The 15,233-nt window shown below is 50.6% G+C and overlaps 6 protein-coding genes across 7 annotated transcripts in view; 4 read left to right on the top strand and 2 right to left on the bottom strand.

Annotated features, from left to right (window-relative positions):
- The first annotated feature begins 57 nt into the window (after nucleotides 1–57).
- Nucleotides 58–3,461, top strand: LOC117580130. The gene has a single exon (XM_034266427.1). The coding sequence runs from the start codon at nucleotides 245–247 to the stop codon at nucleotides 2,714–2,716; it is 2,472 nt and encodes an 823-aa protein (XP_034122318.1). The 5' UTR covers nucleotides 58–244; the 3' UTR covers nucleotides 2,717–3,461.
- Nucleotides 3,460–4,804, bottom strand: LOC117580164 (DNA polymerase interacting tetratricopeptide repeat-containing, protein of 47 kDa). The gene is made up of 2 exons (XM_034266487.1): nucleotides 4,126–4,804; nucleotides 3,460–4,064 (listed from the first exon to the last, which is right to left on the bottom strand). The coding sequence occupies exons 1-2, from the start codon at nucleotides 4,753–4,755 to the stop codon at nucleotides 3,504–3,506; spliced, it is 1,191 nt and encodes a 396-aa protein (XP_034122378.1). The 5' UTR covers nucleotides 4,756–4,804; the 3' UTR covers nucleotides 3,460–3,503.
- Nucleotides 4,805–4,951: 147 nt separating this feature from the next.
- On the top strand, nucleotides 4,952–6,192 carry LOC117580176 (nascent polypeptide-associated complex subunit alpha). The gene is made up of 2 exons (XM_034266530.1): nucleotides 4,952–5,096; nucleotides 5,374–6,192. The coding sequence occupies exon 2, from the start codon at nucleotides 5,380–5,382 to the stop codon at nucleotides 6,025–6,027; it is 648 nt and encodes a 215-aa protein (XP_034122421.1). The 5' UTR covers nucleotides 4,952–5,096; nucleotides 5,374–5,379; the 3' UTR covers nucleotides 6,028–6,192.
- LOC117580156 (diacylglycerol kinase epsilon) lies at nucleotides 6,186–8,305 on the bottom strand. The gene is made up of 4 exons (XM_034266475.1): nucleotides 8,026–8,305; nucleotides 6,948–7,955; nucleotides 6,574–6,891; nucleotides 6,186–6,517 (listed from the first exon to the last, which is right to left on the bottom strand). The coding sequence occupies exons 1-4, from the start codon at nucleotides 8,191–8,193 to the stop codon at nucleotides 6,392–6,394; spliced, it is 1,620 nt and encodes a 539-aa protein (XP_034122366.1). The 5' UTR covers nucleotides 8,194–8,305; the 3' UTR covers nucleotides 6,186–6,391.
- A 274-nt stretch (nucleotides 8,306–8,579) lies between these two features.
- On the top strand, nucleotides 8,580–11,689 carry LOC117592509 (25S rRNA (cytosine-C(5))-methyltransferase nop2). Its single transcript, XM_034286357.1, has 3 exons — nucleotides 8,580–8,772; nucleotides 8,832–9,805; nucleotides 9,868–11,689. The coding sequence occupies exons 1-3, from the start codon at nucleotides 8,676–8,678 to the stop codon at nucleotides 11,485–11,487; spliced, it is 2,691 nt and encodes an 896-aa protein (XP_034142248.1). The 5' UTR covers nucleotides 8,580–8,675; the 3' UTR covers nucleotides 11,488–11,689.
- Nucleotides 11,690–11,870: 181 nt separating this feature from the next.
- The window catches only part of LOC117592516 (phosphate-regulating neutral endopeptidase PHEX), a 6,600-nt gene continuing 3,237 nt past the window's right edge, over nucleotides 11,871–15,233 (top strand). The window contains exon 1 of one of the 2 annotated variants that reach the window (XM_034286379.1): nucleotides 11,871–13,633. In XM_034286379.1, coding sequence (XP_034142270.1) covers nucleotides 11,911–13,633 — 1,723 coding nt within the window. In that variant the 5' untranslated portion in view covers nucleotides 11,871–11,910. Of the gene's footprint in view, nucleotides 14,403–15,233 lie in introns of those variants that run through there. The other variant, XM_034286370.1, reaches the window with a different exon arrangement.

Here is a 15,233-nt window from a genome sequence, read left to right as displayed (position 1 = left end):
AATATAATTTTCATCGGTATATTTACAGTATATCTTGACAAGGATAGGGTATACATTTTATCGGAAAATCCGCGGTCACACTGCAATGTACATCCTTCGGACTCCGCCCATTTGAAAAAAAAAACATGTAAATTCTGCAAATAGCGTAATTAAATCGTTCACCTTTTTATTTCCACTCGACGCACACCCACCCGCACAACACCATCCTGCGCCCATAGCACAGAACAGTCAAACGGCGGTCAAGATGGACCACAACGAGATTTCCATGTGCATGGACGTCAAGTTGGATACACACGATAAGCGCGCAATGGCGCTGCGCTATAAGACCTGGACTCGATGCCAAGTGAAAATCGAGGCCATCAAGTGTGTGCCCTGCTTCCTGCGCCTCACATTTCAAGGATTTGCGGAGGCAGAAGATCCGCCAGCATCTTCCAAAGCGCTGAGTGTCTCGGTAAATGTGCCCGGGGTCAGTATCAGCTTGGCCACCTCACGGACCAAGCAGCACTCGTACGGGCTGTTTTGGACGCAAAATCGGCGCGAGTGCTTCATTTACTTTGCCCTGGAAACGGAGATGTCCTGCCGGCGCCACATGAAGTGGATGAAAAAGTCAATCAAGAATCTGGAGCTATACCGACAGGTTTTCCTGGAGCAGCGCCGACTGAGTAGGGGTCCTGGTGCCCTGGGGCCTTTGCCAACGCTGCCAGATTCCTTGGACATCAGCCACTTCTCGGCACGGGTCTCGCAGATCTATGAGGAAATCTTTGACGGCAGCCGAATATCTCGCGCCTCCATTGCCTCGGGCATATACGAGGAGATGAAGCCAGCTGTCATGGAGACGCCTTTGCCGCCCCCCCTGCCCACACACCCATATCGTAAGCGCATAAACACCTTTGAGTGCTCTCCACTTGGCGACATTCCGCGATCCTGCACCAATCCCGAGGTAGAGCTGGCCAAGAAGAAGAAATACAAGAATATGTTGGACAACTTCTTCGGCGGTACGCGCCAGAAACGCGCGGGCAGTGTGAGTGAGCCCGATCAGCAGCCGAAGGACGACCAGTTGCCGCTGTACGAGAATGCTCCGACACCCGAGATGGCGCTGCCCTTGAAGCGCACTTCCCAGCTGAGCAAATCCCAGCGTAATAGCTTCTCGAGTCCCGACCTGTCGAAGCTTAACTTTCTCGACACCTTCGAGGAGGACATTTTCACGCAAAGCCATGAGTCGAGCGTTGAGCTGAACATCAGCCTGGATGAGTCGGCCATCGAACCAATCTCCCGGGATCAGCTGGTCGCCCAGATCACGAGGCACCTCAGCAAATCCGGCTCCCTGGAGAGCTTGAATGTGTCGGAGCAGCTGCCGAATAACTTTAACTTTTCCGCATGCAATTCGTCAACCATTAATCTGATCGGCTCCCATGGGGCAGTGCCGCACAGCAATCAGGTGAAGAAGAATAAGATTATGGTGGACGATCTCACCGGCTACTGTGTGATGGCGCCCATTGTGAAGATCATAGAGAAGGAGGTGCTGCCGCAGCCGAGTGGAAGCACCGCATCCACCTCGTCTGGCTATTCTACGGGCTCCTACTGCTCTTCCACCAGCAGCTGCAACACGGAGGACCAACCCACCAAGACACTGGTAGCGCCGGCGGCCAATGAGAGTGACATTTACGAGGCCATGCACGGCAGCTCCTTGAACAGCACCACAGCAGCAGCGACGTCCGGCTTTGCCGAGCATTTATATGAGAATCTTTTGGCCGTCAAGGCCGCCCAGGAGCTGGAGGCGCATCCTCATGGCATTGGCCTCAGCACCAGCACACCCACCGAATCTCCTTTGCCAGCCTTGCCGCAAAAGGGAACGCCCAAGGAGAAGGACAGCTATCAGAAGGAGGAGGAGGAGGACTACTACCAGACGCCCAGGAAGTCCATCATAAGCGTAGACGACAAGGTGCCCTCCTACTATCCAAACAGCTGCGACACTCTCAAGTCCAAGCGACGAAGTCCCACCGAACATGGCCCAAGTCTGAGGCATCTGGTTAGTTCCAAGCTGCGTCGCGAGCGCAAGGAGAATCTCTACATATCGTCGCCACAGCAAATCATCGAGCAGCGCCAAAAGGCCAACAGCACATCCTCATCAGCATCATCATCATCAACCACCAAGACTAAAATCTCAACCAAGAAGACTGCCGCCCACAAGATCTCCGAAGGTGTCTATGCCGTGACACATCCGGTCAAGCGGCCCAATAGCACAAACAACAACAATCACAATAACAATAATATCGAAGGAATAGAGGAGGAGCTCTTGCACCTAACCATGCTCAAAAATATTGATTTCAAATTCGATGACGGCCAGTCCACTGAAGAAGAATCCCCGGTCCAGCATAGATCCCCCAGCATGAACGGGGGTATTGTCCAGCCGCGGCTGGAGGATGAGTACGAGAACCACTATCAGGCAGCCGAGCAGGCAACACGGTTGCTCCAGAAGTATGCCACGCTGGCGAAGTTTGGCAATTCCCCGAGCAAGAGCAAGCCAGTGGTCCAGCAGCAGCAGCAGTTGCAGCCCATGACACAGTCGGTGGCCACGTCCAATGAACTCCAGCCACCTGGTGGTGGCATGAAAAAGTTTGCATCGCTGCCACGTTTCAAGAGAATTGACTTTTCGCCGCTGAAAATGCGTCTGAACAATGTCCTGCAAAGGAATTCTCCATCGCCGCAGCCTTAGGCACGCCGCAGATCATGCACTTGAGTGTCCATCCACAGCAAGGAATATCTTTACCACGTGCCGCTGTGGAAGAATTGTTTAAAGTATCGCTTAATTTATGTTAAAGATTATCTTGTGATTGTGATCTCCCCAGATTTCCTCAGCCTGCACTTTATGGTATTTTATTTTATCCATGTATGTAATACGCTTACCCAACGTTGCCCCTAGTTTATATGATGTCTAGCCTTATATGTTGATCCAGCTTTGTCATAAGTACACGCGAATAACGAATCATATCCAGTTCCATTTAAGGGAGCGACTCCTAGTATTACAATTACTGTTGTGAAGTGAATTGAATTGATGATGAATGTCTGTCTCTATACGCTACCCACTAATATGCTCAATTATGGACAATTTACAGAAACGCTTTTATACGAATTATACAAAATTGATATTGTTAACTCATTTAGGCGCCTCGTTGTTGAAAAGAAAACCAAATTAAGTTGAATAAGTTTTAATTCTATATAATAATCGAATCATCAAATGTAACATTATACTCGGCCTACACACGCCATCCCCCCACAGATATTTTGGGGTCGGGTGGGAACTACGCTTTTTGGCTTCGCATAACATATCAAAAACTGATTAGTCCTATTACATAAATTAGCTTATATAGCCCCCACCAAAGCTCAATTGTACCGTGACTAAGATGTAAGCTTAACAGCAAATATTTGCCGCAAAACGAAATAAATTTACACAGAAACTATTGTCAACAATGGAACACTTTATTTCGTCAGCAACTTTAGCCTCAACTGTAGACCATTGTCCGTCGTTGCTCATGTAGAAAGTCCTGCTCAATTCGCGTATCCTTGGGCACCACATAGAAGAGCAGAGCCCCGCCAGAGACAAAGAAACCCTTCTCACTGATTATGTCGCTTAGCGATTTCTCGAGTTCCACCTTGTGGACACAGGCCGCCTTGCGGTTCTCGTAGTAAACATTCACATTGCCCAGTCGGTAGTTCTGCGACTTGTCGCAGGGCAATGGCTCGGCAAATAGCGTCTTGAGGCAATCCATCATGGTGGCGGTCTCCGGCAGCTGCTGGGGGAAATCGCTGAAGAGGAATTCGGGGTAGGAAAATGCTGCCGGCCAGATTAGAGTGCTGCCATCATCGTCGATGTGCACTGGGTGGTCCTCTAGTGGCAGAAACTTGGGGCGTAGCAACTCCTCGGTAATGTTGACCTTTTTTCCTACTTTCTGATCGTCGAATTTGATGGCACGCTGCTCAATGGCGTCGCGCAGCTTGTGGAATCGGGTTAGACGACGCTTGGACTCGGCGGCCTCTTTGCGCTGATTGCGTTCCGTTTCCATCTGAAAGGAACACAGAAGTTTATATGGAAAACAATGAGGATTATCCCCAGCACACACACACCTTCTTCATCTTGTTCTTGTGCAGCAGCGCCTTGGCCTCCTTGTGGTCGACATCCACCTCCAGCAGTTCCTCGCACATCTGCGTGCACACGTCAAACTTGTCCAGCTCATAGGCACACTGGGCTGACCTCCAGCGGGCCTTTGTGTAGTCCGGCTTGAAGAATAAGGCGCGCTGTGCATCGCTCAGCGAGGATCTGTAGTTCTTGATGAAATAGTGGGCCGCTGAGCGATTATTATAGAGCACGGACAATACATCGGGATTGTCCGTCTTCGACTTGATGCCCTCGCTGAAGCTGTAGACGGCCATGCGGAATTTCTTGTGCTTCATGTAGAAGTTTCCATCCTCTTTGTAATTGAGAGCCAGCTCGTCGCGTGTATTCTCCTCCGGATCGTACTTCAGCTTCTGCAGGCCCTCGAACATAGGATGGACATCGTCGCCAGGCTGTGGCGCCTTCTTCATGAAGAACGGGTGCTTGTCCATTTCCTCCTGCCATCGATCCTCCGGCCAGCCCTCCTCATAGCGCTTCTTCTCCAAGCCATCGATGAAAGCATCCAGCTCTGCATCTAGCTGCGCAGCCAGTTCTAGTCGTTCCTCATCCGTCCAATTCTTTTGGGCAGCTAGCTCATCCATTCTGGCTCGTAAAAAAAAGAATAACAAAGGAATCGCACATGCTGAATGAGGCGTTGCCAGATGGTCGAAGATGGGTAAACAAAATGTTTTGCCTATCACACAAAAGTATCGAATATATTAAGAAGAGTTAATTTTAGATCTAACAAAGTGAAACAACAAATTATAGTGTGCATTTGCCCTGAAAGAAAATTATATGGTGATTTGATGGTAATAAAATTTTTTCTTGAGTGCAAGAAATATCACCTAGAAATATATCATCAGATAAAACTATCTATCGATAGATTGACCCCATCTCTTTTCACGAATAACTGCGGTTCGCGTTTCCTGCACTTTTTCCAAAGGTAAATAATTCCTTAAATTAAGAAACCATCCCGTTTTTAAGCCAATATGTATATGCGAAATACTATTGCCAGCAGTATTAACTATCAATAGATGGAGTTATTTTTGCCCTGGCAAGATGTCTATACGTTTAATTATTCATTGAAAAATCAATGGGCAGTGCTGATAGTGACCCCCAGCTGCGGGTTTTCTGCCGGCACCAAATGTTGCGCTAAGCCGCTGTTAAGTGATTGGTTTCATAATGCATGACTAATGGACAAAGCATTTGCTTGATTACAGATAAAAATGCCAGAACTTACTGAAATCAAGAACGAGGCTCCCTCCACCTCCGCCGAGGCTAAGGTCGAGGATGTGCGTGTCGAGGATGATGGCAGCGACAGCGACTCCGACGGCATGCCCGGCTTGGAGGAGACTGGCGCAGGCACCACCCAGTTGGGTGGCGGAGCCACTGGCTTGCCCATCGATCTGGTGTCCAAGGCCAAGCAGTCGCGCGGTGAGAAGAAGGCGAGGAAGATCATGCTCAAGCTGGGCCTGAAGCAGATCCAGGGCGTCAACCGTGTCACCATCCGCAAGTCGAAGAACATTCTGTTCGTGATCAACAACCCGGATGTGTACAAGAATCCCCACAGCGACACCTACATTGTGTTCGGTGAGGCCAAGATTGAGGATCTGTCCCAGCAGGCTCAGGTCGCCGCAGCTGAGAAGTTCAAGGCCCCAGAGGCTGCCGGCGCCGCCGACAGCGTTGGTGCTGCTACATCGGTGGCTCCGATTGCCGAGGAAGATGAGGAGGAGGTCGACGACACTGGAGTCGATGAGAAGGACGTTGAGCTGGTCATAACGCAGGCGAACACGACGCGAGCGAAGGCCATCAAGGCTCTGAAGAACAACAGCCACGACATAGTCAATGCAATCATGGAGCTTACCATGCTCTAGACATCGCTCCACGTGCTGCAGAAACTATGATTTCGTTGCTTACCCGCCCTTTCGATAATTACAGACCTAACTGTTTGGCATGCCAGCAAGCGAAGGCATGGTACACCAGTAAACATTTATAAATATTCAAAACATTAATCAAGAATAAAGTGGAATTCTTTCAGACGCAATTCCTGTTTAATGTGGGACTAGCATTAGGATTTCTCTTACTACGGGCGCTCTCCGCTCTCTTCAAATGCAATTGCAAATTTCAACTTAAAACAAATTCGAAAGTTAAGTACATTCATTACATTAATTACTGTTAGAAGAGATTAGGGTTAGGGTGACTGGCACATTGTGGATTAGTCGAGGGGGGGTCAAGTAATTAGGTGGAGATTGGATCCAGCTTGAGGACACGAGCCTGGCTGCGTGCCTGCAATCGTATGTCCGCTGGACCCTGCATCCAGGGCTCGCCATCTGTCTGCATCGGAACAGTTTCCTTTACTTGCAGCTAAGAGCAGAGGATGATAAAAATACAGAACTCTCCGCCAAGACGTTGGAACTTACCCTAATCTGCTTGGCTTGACCAATCCGCACCGGTTTGCTTATGTTGCACTGCAGCTGGGCAATGTGAAAGGATGAGACGATGCCAAACACTTCCATCACCCCGTCGGAGATTGAGTTGACGATGCGCGAGCCGCCATCGGAGTTGCTCAGCTCAACCAGCTTGACACCAGCGCCCCAGGAGTCTATGTTGAGAAAGACCAGCGCCTGTAGTTCCGGCAGTTGAATCTGTTTGTTGTCCAGGTACAAGGTGAGTTTTTCCTCAATGCGCTCGCAGCCCGGCTGCATCACCTGCTGCGTTCCAAATGTAAAGTACAGCAGCTGCAAAGGATGGATTTGAAATGTCTCTTGAACTTCGTCACTTCTTTGAGAGCTACCTTATTGAAAATGCGGCTGCTGAGGAGATAGAAACGAGATTCACGCGTCTTGTGGAAGTTGTAGGTGATGTACGCGTCCACACCCACGCTGAAGTAGTTGTACACGTGTATCGTCTTTGTGGGATGTCTTTGAATGGGCAGTCGATAGTGCAGTTTCTCGATTTGCAGGTCATAGCGATCCAGGTTGACCGAGCGGGCGCGTCGAATGTTGCGCAGGATCTGCACGGGATCGAGAGTAGTGGGTGGTTCTGCTCCCCAGCCAAGAACTCGCGACAAATCGTTGCCAGTGCCCAGCGGCATGATGGCCACCGAGGGCTGGGGCTTTATGTTCAAAGCGTAGATGGTGTTCATCACCCAGCCAATGGTCCCATCTCCGCCGGCCACCAGTATGCGACAGGGGCGGGGACTAGCCTTAGCGGCCCACTGCAGCGCGTCCTGGGGTCCGCGGGAGCCGAGTTCCATGACCTGCATAGGATGCAGGTAGCCACGCAGCAGGGACAAAACATCGGCGCCCGTACTGCTGCCTGACTTTGTGTTGGCTATCACAATCAAGGGCTCCCAGTTTTCTATATCGGGCGGCGTTATACTGGCCAGGTGCAGGCGCATCGAGTCACGAGTGCGGGCGGCCACAAAGCTGTAAGGCGGGAAAATCATGTCCTTAAACTCGCCGAAGTCACACTCGCCCTTGACATTGATCTCCTTGTGGCAGTCATCGTGGTAGCAGCGCTGGCACCAGGCACAGCGCCAACCATACAGTCCCGGATCAGTGCTGGCATGATGATCCACTTCTTCGCCACACTTCGAGCAGATGATCCCCATCGGCAGATTTCCGTGGACCCATAGATGGCGCACAGAAGTCTCGTTGCGCAACCACTTGTCTTTGCATCGATATCCTCTGTCCGCCTGCCTCTGGCATACCGGCGTTGCGTGCGTGCAAAGACCGCAGCAGTCGCAGAAGAGACCAGCCGAGGGAGTAAGCAAAATCTCGCAAACATTACAGAAGCAGGCCTGCAATGATTAGTAAATATTAATATTGGAGCGGGGGGGTGGAGTGCTGACAACAAGTGAGTGTACGCACCTGCTCGATGATTTTTATTGATTTCCAGCTGTGGCGTGATTTCCCCGTTAATATGCTAATGACAACATCTTCGGCCAGAATACTGCGACAGAACGCAAAGAGCACGCCCAGTGCCAGCAACGAGCCAATGAGCGCCTCCACGCTCAGCTCAATGGTGGCAATGTCCATGGTGCGTGCACAAGATCCTCTAATTATGCTAAATAATTGCAATTTTCGGCATATTTACGATTCGTTTGTTTTTCTTCAGCCAACATCCCGATTACCGACTGCTAATTGCCACAGTGATGGAAAACGAGCTTCAAAACAAACAGCTGAGACGGCAGTCTAGCTTTTATCGCTAGATTTTAGTAGCAGGATTAAATAAATTGGTTTACAGTCCGAAAGGGCCATTTCCAATCAAATTGATAACATTCTTGTTATTAATACATGACACTTTGTAGTGGTAAACAGTCTATATCCATCTAAATATATTAAATTTAGTCAAAGGGTTCTAGCAGTTTTGTAGCTGGCAGCACCAACAGTGTCGGATCGCTCTGTTTCAGTGTTGCGAAGCGCTTGCTGTCTTTTGAGCGGCGCACGTGGAGCAAAATCAAAGTGCTCAAGTTTTTATTTTGTTTCTGCTCAAATATTAATTAAATTTAGTTAGAAGCATGGGTCGCAAGGCTGAGTTCGATGAGAAACCGAAGAAGGGACCTGGCCGCAAGGCGCGCAAACAAGGAGCACCCGTATTCCGCAAGCAGTCTTTTGGTAAGTGAATGTGAAATGCGGCACTGAAGATTTTCTCACTTGAATATTGTGTCGTGCAGCTCCCCAGGAAGAGGAGGACAAAAAGCTGTCTCACCGTCAGAAGCAGCGGTTTGTCAAGCGGGAACAGAAGAAGGTAGTCCAAAAAGCCAAGATACAGGAGAAGCGTGCAAAGGGGCAGCAGAAGCAGCTGGCTCAAAGACAAAAGAAATACAACAGCGACAGCGAGCCCGAGGATGAGGTTGTGCCCGAAGATGGCACTGAATCCTCAGAAGAGGAGGTTCCACAGCTTGTACCAATGGGCAAACCACAAAAGGGCTTCACAGATGAAAATGACGATTGGTTAAAGCCAAAGAAGCAGCAGAAACAGAAAAAGGAGCCACAGCCCGAGCCTGATTCAGAGGAGGAGGAGGAGGACTCTGATGCTAAGCTGGAGGCAGAAGATGACTCTGACGCTGAATTAGATGAAGAGGTAGACGACGAAGATGAGCAGGAGGATGAAGATGTTTCCGATGACGACGATGCCCAGGTTGGCAAGCTAGCCGATCTCTCCGACAATGATGACGATGATGATGCCAACTCTGATGATGATTTTGATATATCCGATGATGAAGGAGCCCAAGCAGGCAGTGGTAGCGAAGATGACGACGACGAGGATGATGATGACGACGATGACAAGCTTCCCATTGAGCGCGCCAATAAGAAACTGAAGAAGCGCGAGGCCAAGGAGGCGCTGGAGGCAGAGGAGGAAATGCAGATGACAGTGGATCATCAGGATGTGTTCCAGCTGCCGACCGAAGAGGAAGAGGCCGAGAAAGACATCACCTTGCAGGACGTGCAGCAGCGCATCAAAGACATCACCCTGGTCCTGTCTGACTTTAAGAAATACCGTCAGGCAGATCGCTCCCGAAGCGAGTACATCGATCGACTGCGCCAGGATCTTTGCCTGTACTACAGCTACAATGATTTCCTAATGGAGAAGCTCATGGATATGTTCCCCCTGAGCGAGCTCATGGAATACTTAGAGTCATCGGAGGTGAGTCAGCAACCCAACGCAGTTGATCCCATGAAGTTTAACCAATCTAATCTGCCTTCCAGGTGGCCCGTCCGCTAACAATCCGTACGAACACGCTGAAGATACGCCGTCGGCAGCTGGCAGGCGCTCTAATAAATCGTGGCGTCAATCTGGATCCCTTGGGCAAGTGGACCAAGGAGGGCTTGGTCATCTTCAACTCGCAGGTGCCGCTGGGTGCCACTCCGGAGTATCTGGGCGGTTATTATATGATTCAAGGCGCCTCCTCGATGCTGCCAGTGATGGCGCTTGCCCCGCAGGAGAACGAACGCATTCTGGACATGTGCTCCGCTCCAGGTGGCAAGGGCTCCCACATTGCGGCCGCCATGAAGAACTCTGGCGTGCTCTTCGCCAACGATTCCAACAGGGATCGCATCAAGGCCGTTGTGGCCAACTTCCATCGTCTGGGCGTTGTAAATTCCGTTGTGAGCTGCGAGGATGGTACCAAGTTCCGTAAAATAATGACTGGCTTCGATCGTGTCCTTCTGGATGCTCCCTGCACTGGCACTGGTGTCGTGTCGAAGGATCCCAGTGTGAAGACCACGAAGTCGGATGTGGATGTCCAACGCTGCTACAATCTTCAGCGCAAGCTTCTCCTCACCGCTATTGACTGTGTGGATGCGAAATCGTCGACAGGTGGCATTATTGTGTACTCCACCTGCTCTGTGCTGCCCGAGGAGAACGAGTGGGTCATCGACTATGCTCTGAAGAAGCGCAACGTCAAGCTGGTACCAACTGGACTCGACTTTGGTGTTGAGGGCTTCACGAAGTTCCGCCAGCATCGGTTCCATCCCAGCTTGAACCTGACCAAGCGCTACTATCCACACACCCACAACATGGACGGCTTCTATGTGGCCAAGCTAAAGAAGTTCTCCAACACGATACCCATAACCAAGGAGCAGCAGGAGGAGGACGAGAAGCAGCTGGATGAACCCATAGAGGGCGAGACCACCACCGAAGCAGCGGCTGAGGGAGCGGCTGAGGATGCAGAAGAAAATGAGGATGAGAAAGCTCCCCGCAAGCTGCTGGGCAAGCGGGCCGGCAAGCCAAGCCTCACAGACATTGACCAGGATCTAAAGAAGAAGAAGCTCGAGGCGAACAAGAAGAAATACGTGGCCAAGGTGTTTGAGAAACCCGTCAAGGTTGCCAAGACACCAAAGTCAGAGCAGCCACAGGAGACGAATGGTGCACCGAAGTCGCAAAAGAAGAATAAGCCCCAGGCGACGAACGGTGCACCGAAGACCGAAAAGAAGGCGAAGCCCCAGTTCAAGCCAGAGCAGGCCAATGGCAAGGGAAAACCAACGAAACCGGAAGCCGGCAAGAAGTTCCCGTCTCAGCCAAATGTAAAGGCGTCTCCTGGAAAGTCAGCTGCACCCAAGCCCGAAGCGAAAAAGTTCCAGCCAAAGGACAAGAAGGGCGAAGCCAAACAGCAGGCAGCTAAGCCAGCTGCAAACGCCAAAGCCAACGCCACACTGGCCAAGGCTCCGCGCATCGATGCCGACGATGTGCCCGTGCTGGAGGGCAAACCCATCAAAAGGCAGAACAACCTGAAGCAGAAGTCCAAGCAGATCGGGCAGCTGAAGAAGTCAAAGACGGGAGCAAATCCAAATCCGAAAGGAGGCAAGAAGCAAAAGTTTAAGAAGTGAACACGTCAACAAAGTTCCAAGTCGGTTAAGTAGTTGCTTAAGTGTAAGCCTGATGCCCGGTCAAATGCTTGGGGGTAGTGCCTAAAACGATTATCTGTTTTATACTGAAAACTGTTTCTATGTCTTAGCTGCGGATTGAAGCTAAGACGTTGCTTGTAATTAACGAACATAATAAATAAACGTAAAGCTCGGATTAATGTAATCAGAAAGCGGGTTTTACCACTGCAAGTATGCATCGATCAGGCATTAAGTTTTAGTTTTCATTTAGCGATATTTTCCTATGTACATCCAGCCCTAGTGCGAGCTCCAGCTGGGCGTTGCCCCCACACAGCACCACGAAGAGCAAGCTGTCGCTGCTCAGTCGAGCGTTGAGATAAGCTTCAATTTGTTAATACAAATTTCAGTGGCAAACGAGTAAACAACATGGAATGGTGCGTTCTGCTGTGCTCATTCCTTCTCCTGGGATTTGTGCCCATACAAGCGGACGTGGACCAAAGCACGCTGGCGGCTCTGCAGATTCACAAAAATCTGAATAGATCACAAGAGGCCTGCACGAATTTCTGGAACTATGCCTGCGGGAATTATTCAGCTGCCGACGGCGCCAAGTATGTGGATAACTTTGAGCTGGTGGAGGATCTGTACGCCCAGGCCATGGTGGAGTTCATGGAGGGTGACCTGGAGCTTGTGGACAGTGATGTGCAGTTGAATGAAGGACCAGCGCTGCGTTTGTTGGCCCAAATGCGAGCCTATTACAATGCCTGTACCAATGATTCCCAAACCGATTGGCCAGAGGAAGATTTTCGTTTGCTGGAGTCCAATGACTGGGCGCTCGAAACTGCCAAGTTCCGCAGGCATGGATTGAATGCGGTTTTCTTTGACGAGCGCGTAGATGTGGCCTACAACGATTCGCTGCGTTCGGTTGTGCAGCTCAAGATGCCAGATCCCAGCAGCAGCTACAGCGAGCGGTGTGCCCNGCCCATACAAGCGGACGTGGACCAAAGCACGCTGGCGGCTCTGCAGATTCACAAAAATCTGAATAGATCACAAGAGGCCTGCACGAATTTCTGGAACTATGCCTGCGGGAATTATTCAGCTGCCGACGGCGCCAAGTATGTGGATAACTTTGAGCTGGTGGAGGATCTGTACGCCCAGGCCATGGTGGAGTTCATGGAGGGTGACCTGGAGCTTGTGGACAGTGATGTGCAGTTGAATGAAGGACCAGCGCTGCGTTTGTTGGCCCAAATGCGAGCTTATTACAATGCCTGTACCAATGATTCCCAAACCGATTGGCCAGAGGAAGATTTTCGTTTGCTGGAGTCCAATGACTGGGCGCTCGAAACTGCCAAGTTCCGCAGGCATGGATTGAATGCGGTTTTCTTTGACGAGCGCGTAGATGTGGCCTACAACGATTCGCTGCGTTCGGTTGTGCAGCTCAAGATGCCAGATCCCAGCAGCAGCTACAGCGAGCGGTGTGCCCTGCAGCTCCTTAAACTCAATCACTCTGGCAGCGAGGCAGAAGTCTCCAGGCTGGTGGATCAGCTGCGTCAACTGGAAGCAAAGCACCGCCAAGAGGAGCCTCTGGTGCAGTCCTGGACACTGGCGGATCTTGAGCAGAAAATACCACAAATCAACTGGCAGGCGTACTTCCACGAGCTGCTTTCGGGTCATCTGAACGGCGTGCTTTTCGAGGTCAGCGATGTGGATTACTTGCGTGAGCTTGGCCAGCAGTTGGGAAATACCAATAGAAGCACCATTAATCTCTATCTGCGTCTGCGTCTCACCGTTCTGCTGAAGCAGACGGGGCCCGCCAGGCGCAGTCCCAATACATGCATTCACCACATGCGAGCCCTGCTGCCCTTGGGCATGAACTACCTGTACAATCGTTATGTGTACAAGAACAGGAACCTGGTGGACAACATTCAGCTGCTGGAGATCTTCGAAAGCCTGAAGGGTATGTTTGGCAAATACCTGGAAGCCAATCGCCTGCAGCTAAGCCCAGCCCAACTGTCGTACGTGAGGGAGAAGCTGTCGACCATGAAGCTGAAAGTGGGAAATCTGCCAGAGGAGACGTCACCTGCATTCTATGACAGCCACTATGAAAGTGCCAATTTCTCGGACTCTCATCATCTGAGCAATGTCCTCGAGGCGCTGAGTTTGCGCACCCGACTCCAGCACGATGTGCTCCGGCTGCCACACTCCCGATTGGATCTGCGCCGCTACTATGTCAACGATGATGTGGTCAAGGCTCGTACCTCGCCCTTCTACGAGAACGAGCGGAACACGATTACGGTGCCCTTGATCTTTCTGCATTTTCCCCTCTTCGATCACCGCCAGCACTCCATTTTCCAGTACAGCTTGATGGGAGGTGTCCTGGCCCACGAGCTGAGCCACGCCTTTGAACACGAGGGCATCCTCTTCGATGCCGATGGCAATGAGTCGCCAGTGGGATTGCAGATTCGGGACACAAAAGCCTTCCAGAATGCCATCAAGTGTGCGGCCCAGACGCCCGCAGTGTCGCTGAAGGAGCGCTTGGCCGATCTCAATGGCCTCCAGCTAGCCTACGATACCTTTTTCGGATTGGATCACAACTCCCAGCTCTACACATATCGTCCCTATGCATTTGAGAGCGAATTCCAAGCACCGCAGCTGTTCCACCTTAGCTACGCGCAGTTCTTCTGCGGTATCCTGCCGCCGGTGCTCGGTCATGACAGGGACGATGTGCGTGTCAATGTGAACGTTGCAAACTTACGTCAATTCTCATTGGATTTTAAGTGTCCCCCGCCAGCAGTGCAGTCGCCTCCTGTGTGTGAATTGTGGCGCCCGACAGCATCATCTATTTTGGTTTCAGCTTAAGTACTCAAATCAATAAAAAGTAACACATTGTCCATGTTGATCGACTGCTTGATGCCATGTAATAGCTTGATTTCTTTTTAGTTGTGAGCAACCAGAAGATATTTCTGTATTAATCGACACGCAAGATGATCCGCAGGAAAATGCATGCAGTGATTTCTGCTACTCTCTCTCGCGCACTCCACTTTTGGGTAACTTTAAACAGTCACATTTCTATGTCACCGTTCACTAGGGTATCAGAAGTATTAATACTTTGAAAATTGGACAAAATCCATTGAAAGGGCCATTCAATTTGATTATCCATTGCATTTGACAGGTTATAGCTTTGCTGCAATCGCGAGTCGCGACGTGCTTTTGGAATGCTAATGCCGCACAAAATGCCGGTCTCAGTGAGAGCTTTTTTGCTCTCCCTCTCTCTCAACCGTTGCTCATAGTAGAATCACAGCAGGTAGGGAGAACTCTTAAACCTAAAGCTTATTTCATACATTTAAGCTCCCCGAAGAGTGGAATAAACGTACCTTTAACTGTTCTGCCATGCACATGCTTTTGCACCCTCCCTCTCCCTCTCTAACATGCTGTGTGGGCGCAAAGCTTCTCCAGCCAGGCCAAGCTAAAGAAGTTCTCCAACACGATACCCATAACCAAGGAGCAGCAGGAGGAGGACGAGAAGCAGCTGGATGAACCCATAGAGGGCGAGACCACCACCGAAGCAGCGGCTGAGGGAGCGGCTGAGGATGCAGAAGAAAATGAGGATGAGAAAGCTCCCCGCAAGCTGCTGGGCAAGCGGGCCGGCAAGCCAAGCCTCACAGACATTGACCAGGATCTAAAGAAGAAGAAGCTCGAGGCGAACAAGAAGAAATACGTGGCCAAGGTGTTTGAGAAACCCGTCAAGGTTG

This window comes from Drosophila guanche, unplaced genomic scaffold (assembly GCF_900245975.1).
Source record: "Drosophila guanche unplaced genomic scaffold, DGUA_6, whole genome shotgun sequence".
Taxonomy (NCBI): domain Eukaryota; kingdom Metazoa; phylum Arthropoda; class Insecta; order Diptera; family Drosophilidae; genus Drosophila; species Drosophila guanche.
The sequence above is the reverse complement of the archived record's forward strand: the minus strand, read 5'-3'. Positions and strand labels throughout refer to the sequence as shown.

Bases quoted from the DNA above. Each gene is read 5' to 3' on its own strand.
- LOC117580130 (XM_034266427.1), top strand. From the start codon at position 245: ATGGACCACAACGAGATTTCCATGTGCATGGACGTCAAGTTGGATACA.
- LOC117580156 (XM_034266475.1), bottom strand. From the start codon at position 8,193: ATGGACATTGCCACCATTGAGCTGAGCGTGGAGGCGCTCATTGGCTCG. The intron at 7,956-8,025 runs GTGCGTACACTC...TAATCATTGCAG, and splicing joins CAATAAAAATCATCGAGCAG to GCCTGCTTCTGTAATGTTTG. The intron at 6,892-6,947 runs GTAGCTCTCAAA...CATCCTTTGCAG, and splicing joins GCAGCCGCATTTTCAATAAG to CTGCTGTACTTTACATTTGG.
- LOC117580164 (XM_034266487.1), bottom strand. From the start codon at position 4,755: ATGGATGAGCTAGCTGCCCAAAAGAATTGGACGGATGAGGAACGACTA. The intron at 4,065-4,125 runs GTGTGTGTGTGC...TGTTCCTTTCAG, and splicing joins ACAAGAACAAGATGAAGAAG to ATGGAAACGGAACGCAATCA.
- LOC117580176 (XM_034266530.1), top strand. From the start codon at position 5,380: ATGCCAGAACTTACTGAAATCAAGAACGAGGCTCCCTCCACCTCCGCC.
- LOC117592509 (XM_034286357.1), top strand. From the start codon at position 8,676: ATGGGTCGCAAGGCTGAGTTCGATGAGAAACCGAAGAAGGGACCTGGC. The intron at 8,773-8,831 runs GTAAGTGAATGT...TGTGTCGTGCAG, and splicing joins ATTCCGCAAGCAGTCTTTTG to CTCCCCAGGAAGAGGAGGAC. The intron at 9,806-9,867 runs GTGAGTCAGCAA...TCTGCCTTCCAG, and splicing joins AATACTTAGAGTCATCGGAG to GTGGCCCGTCCGCTAACAAT.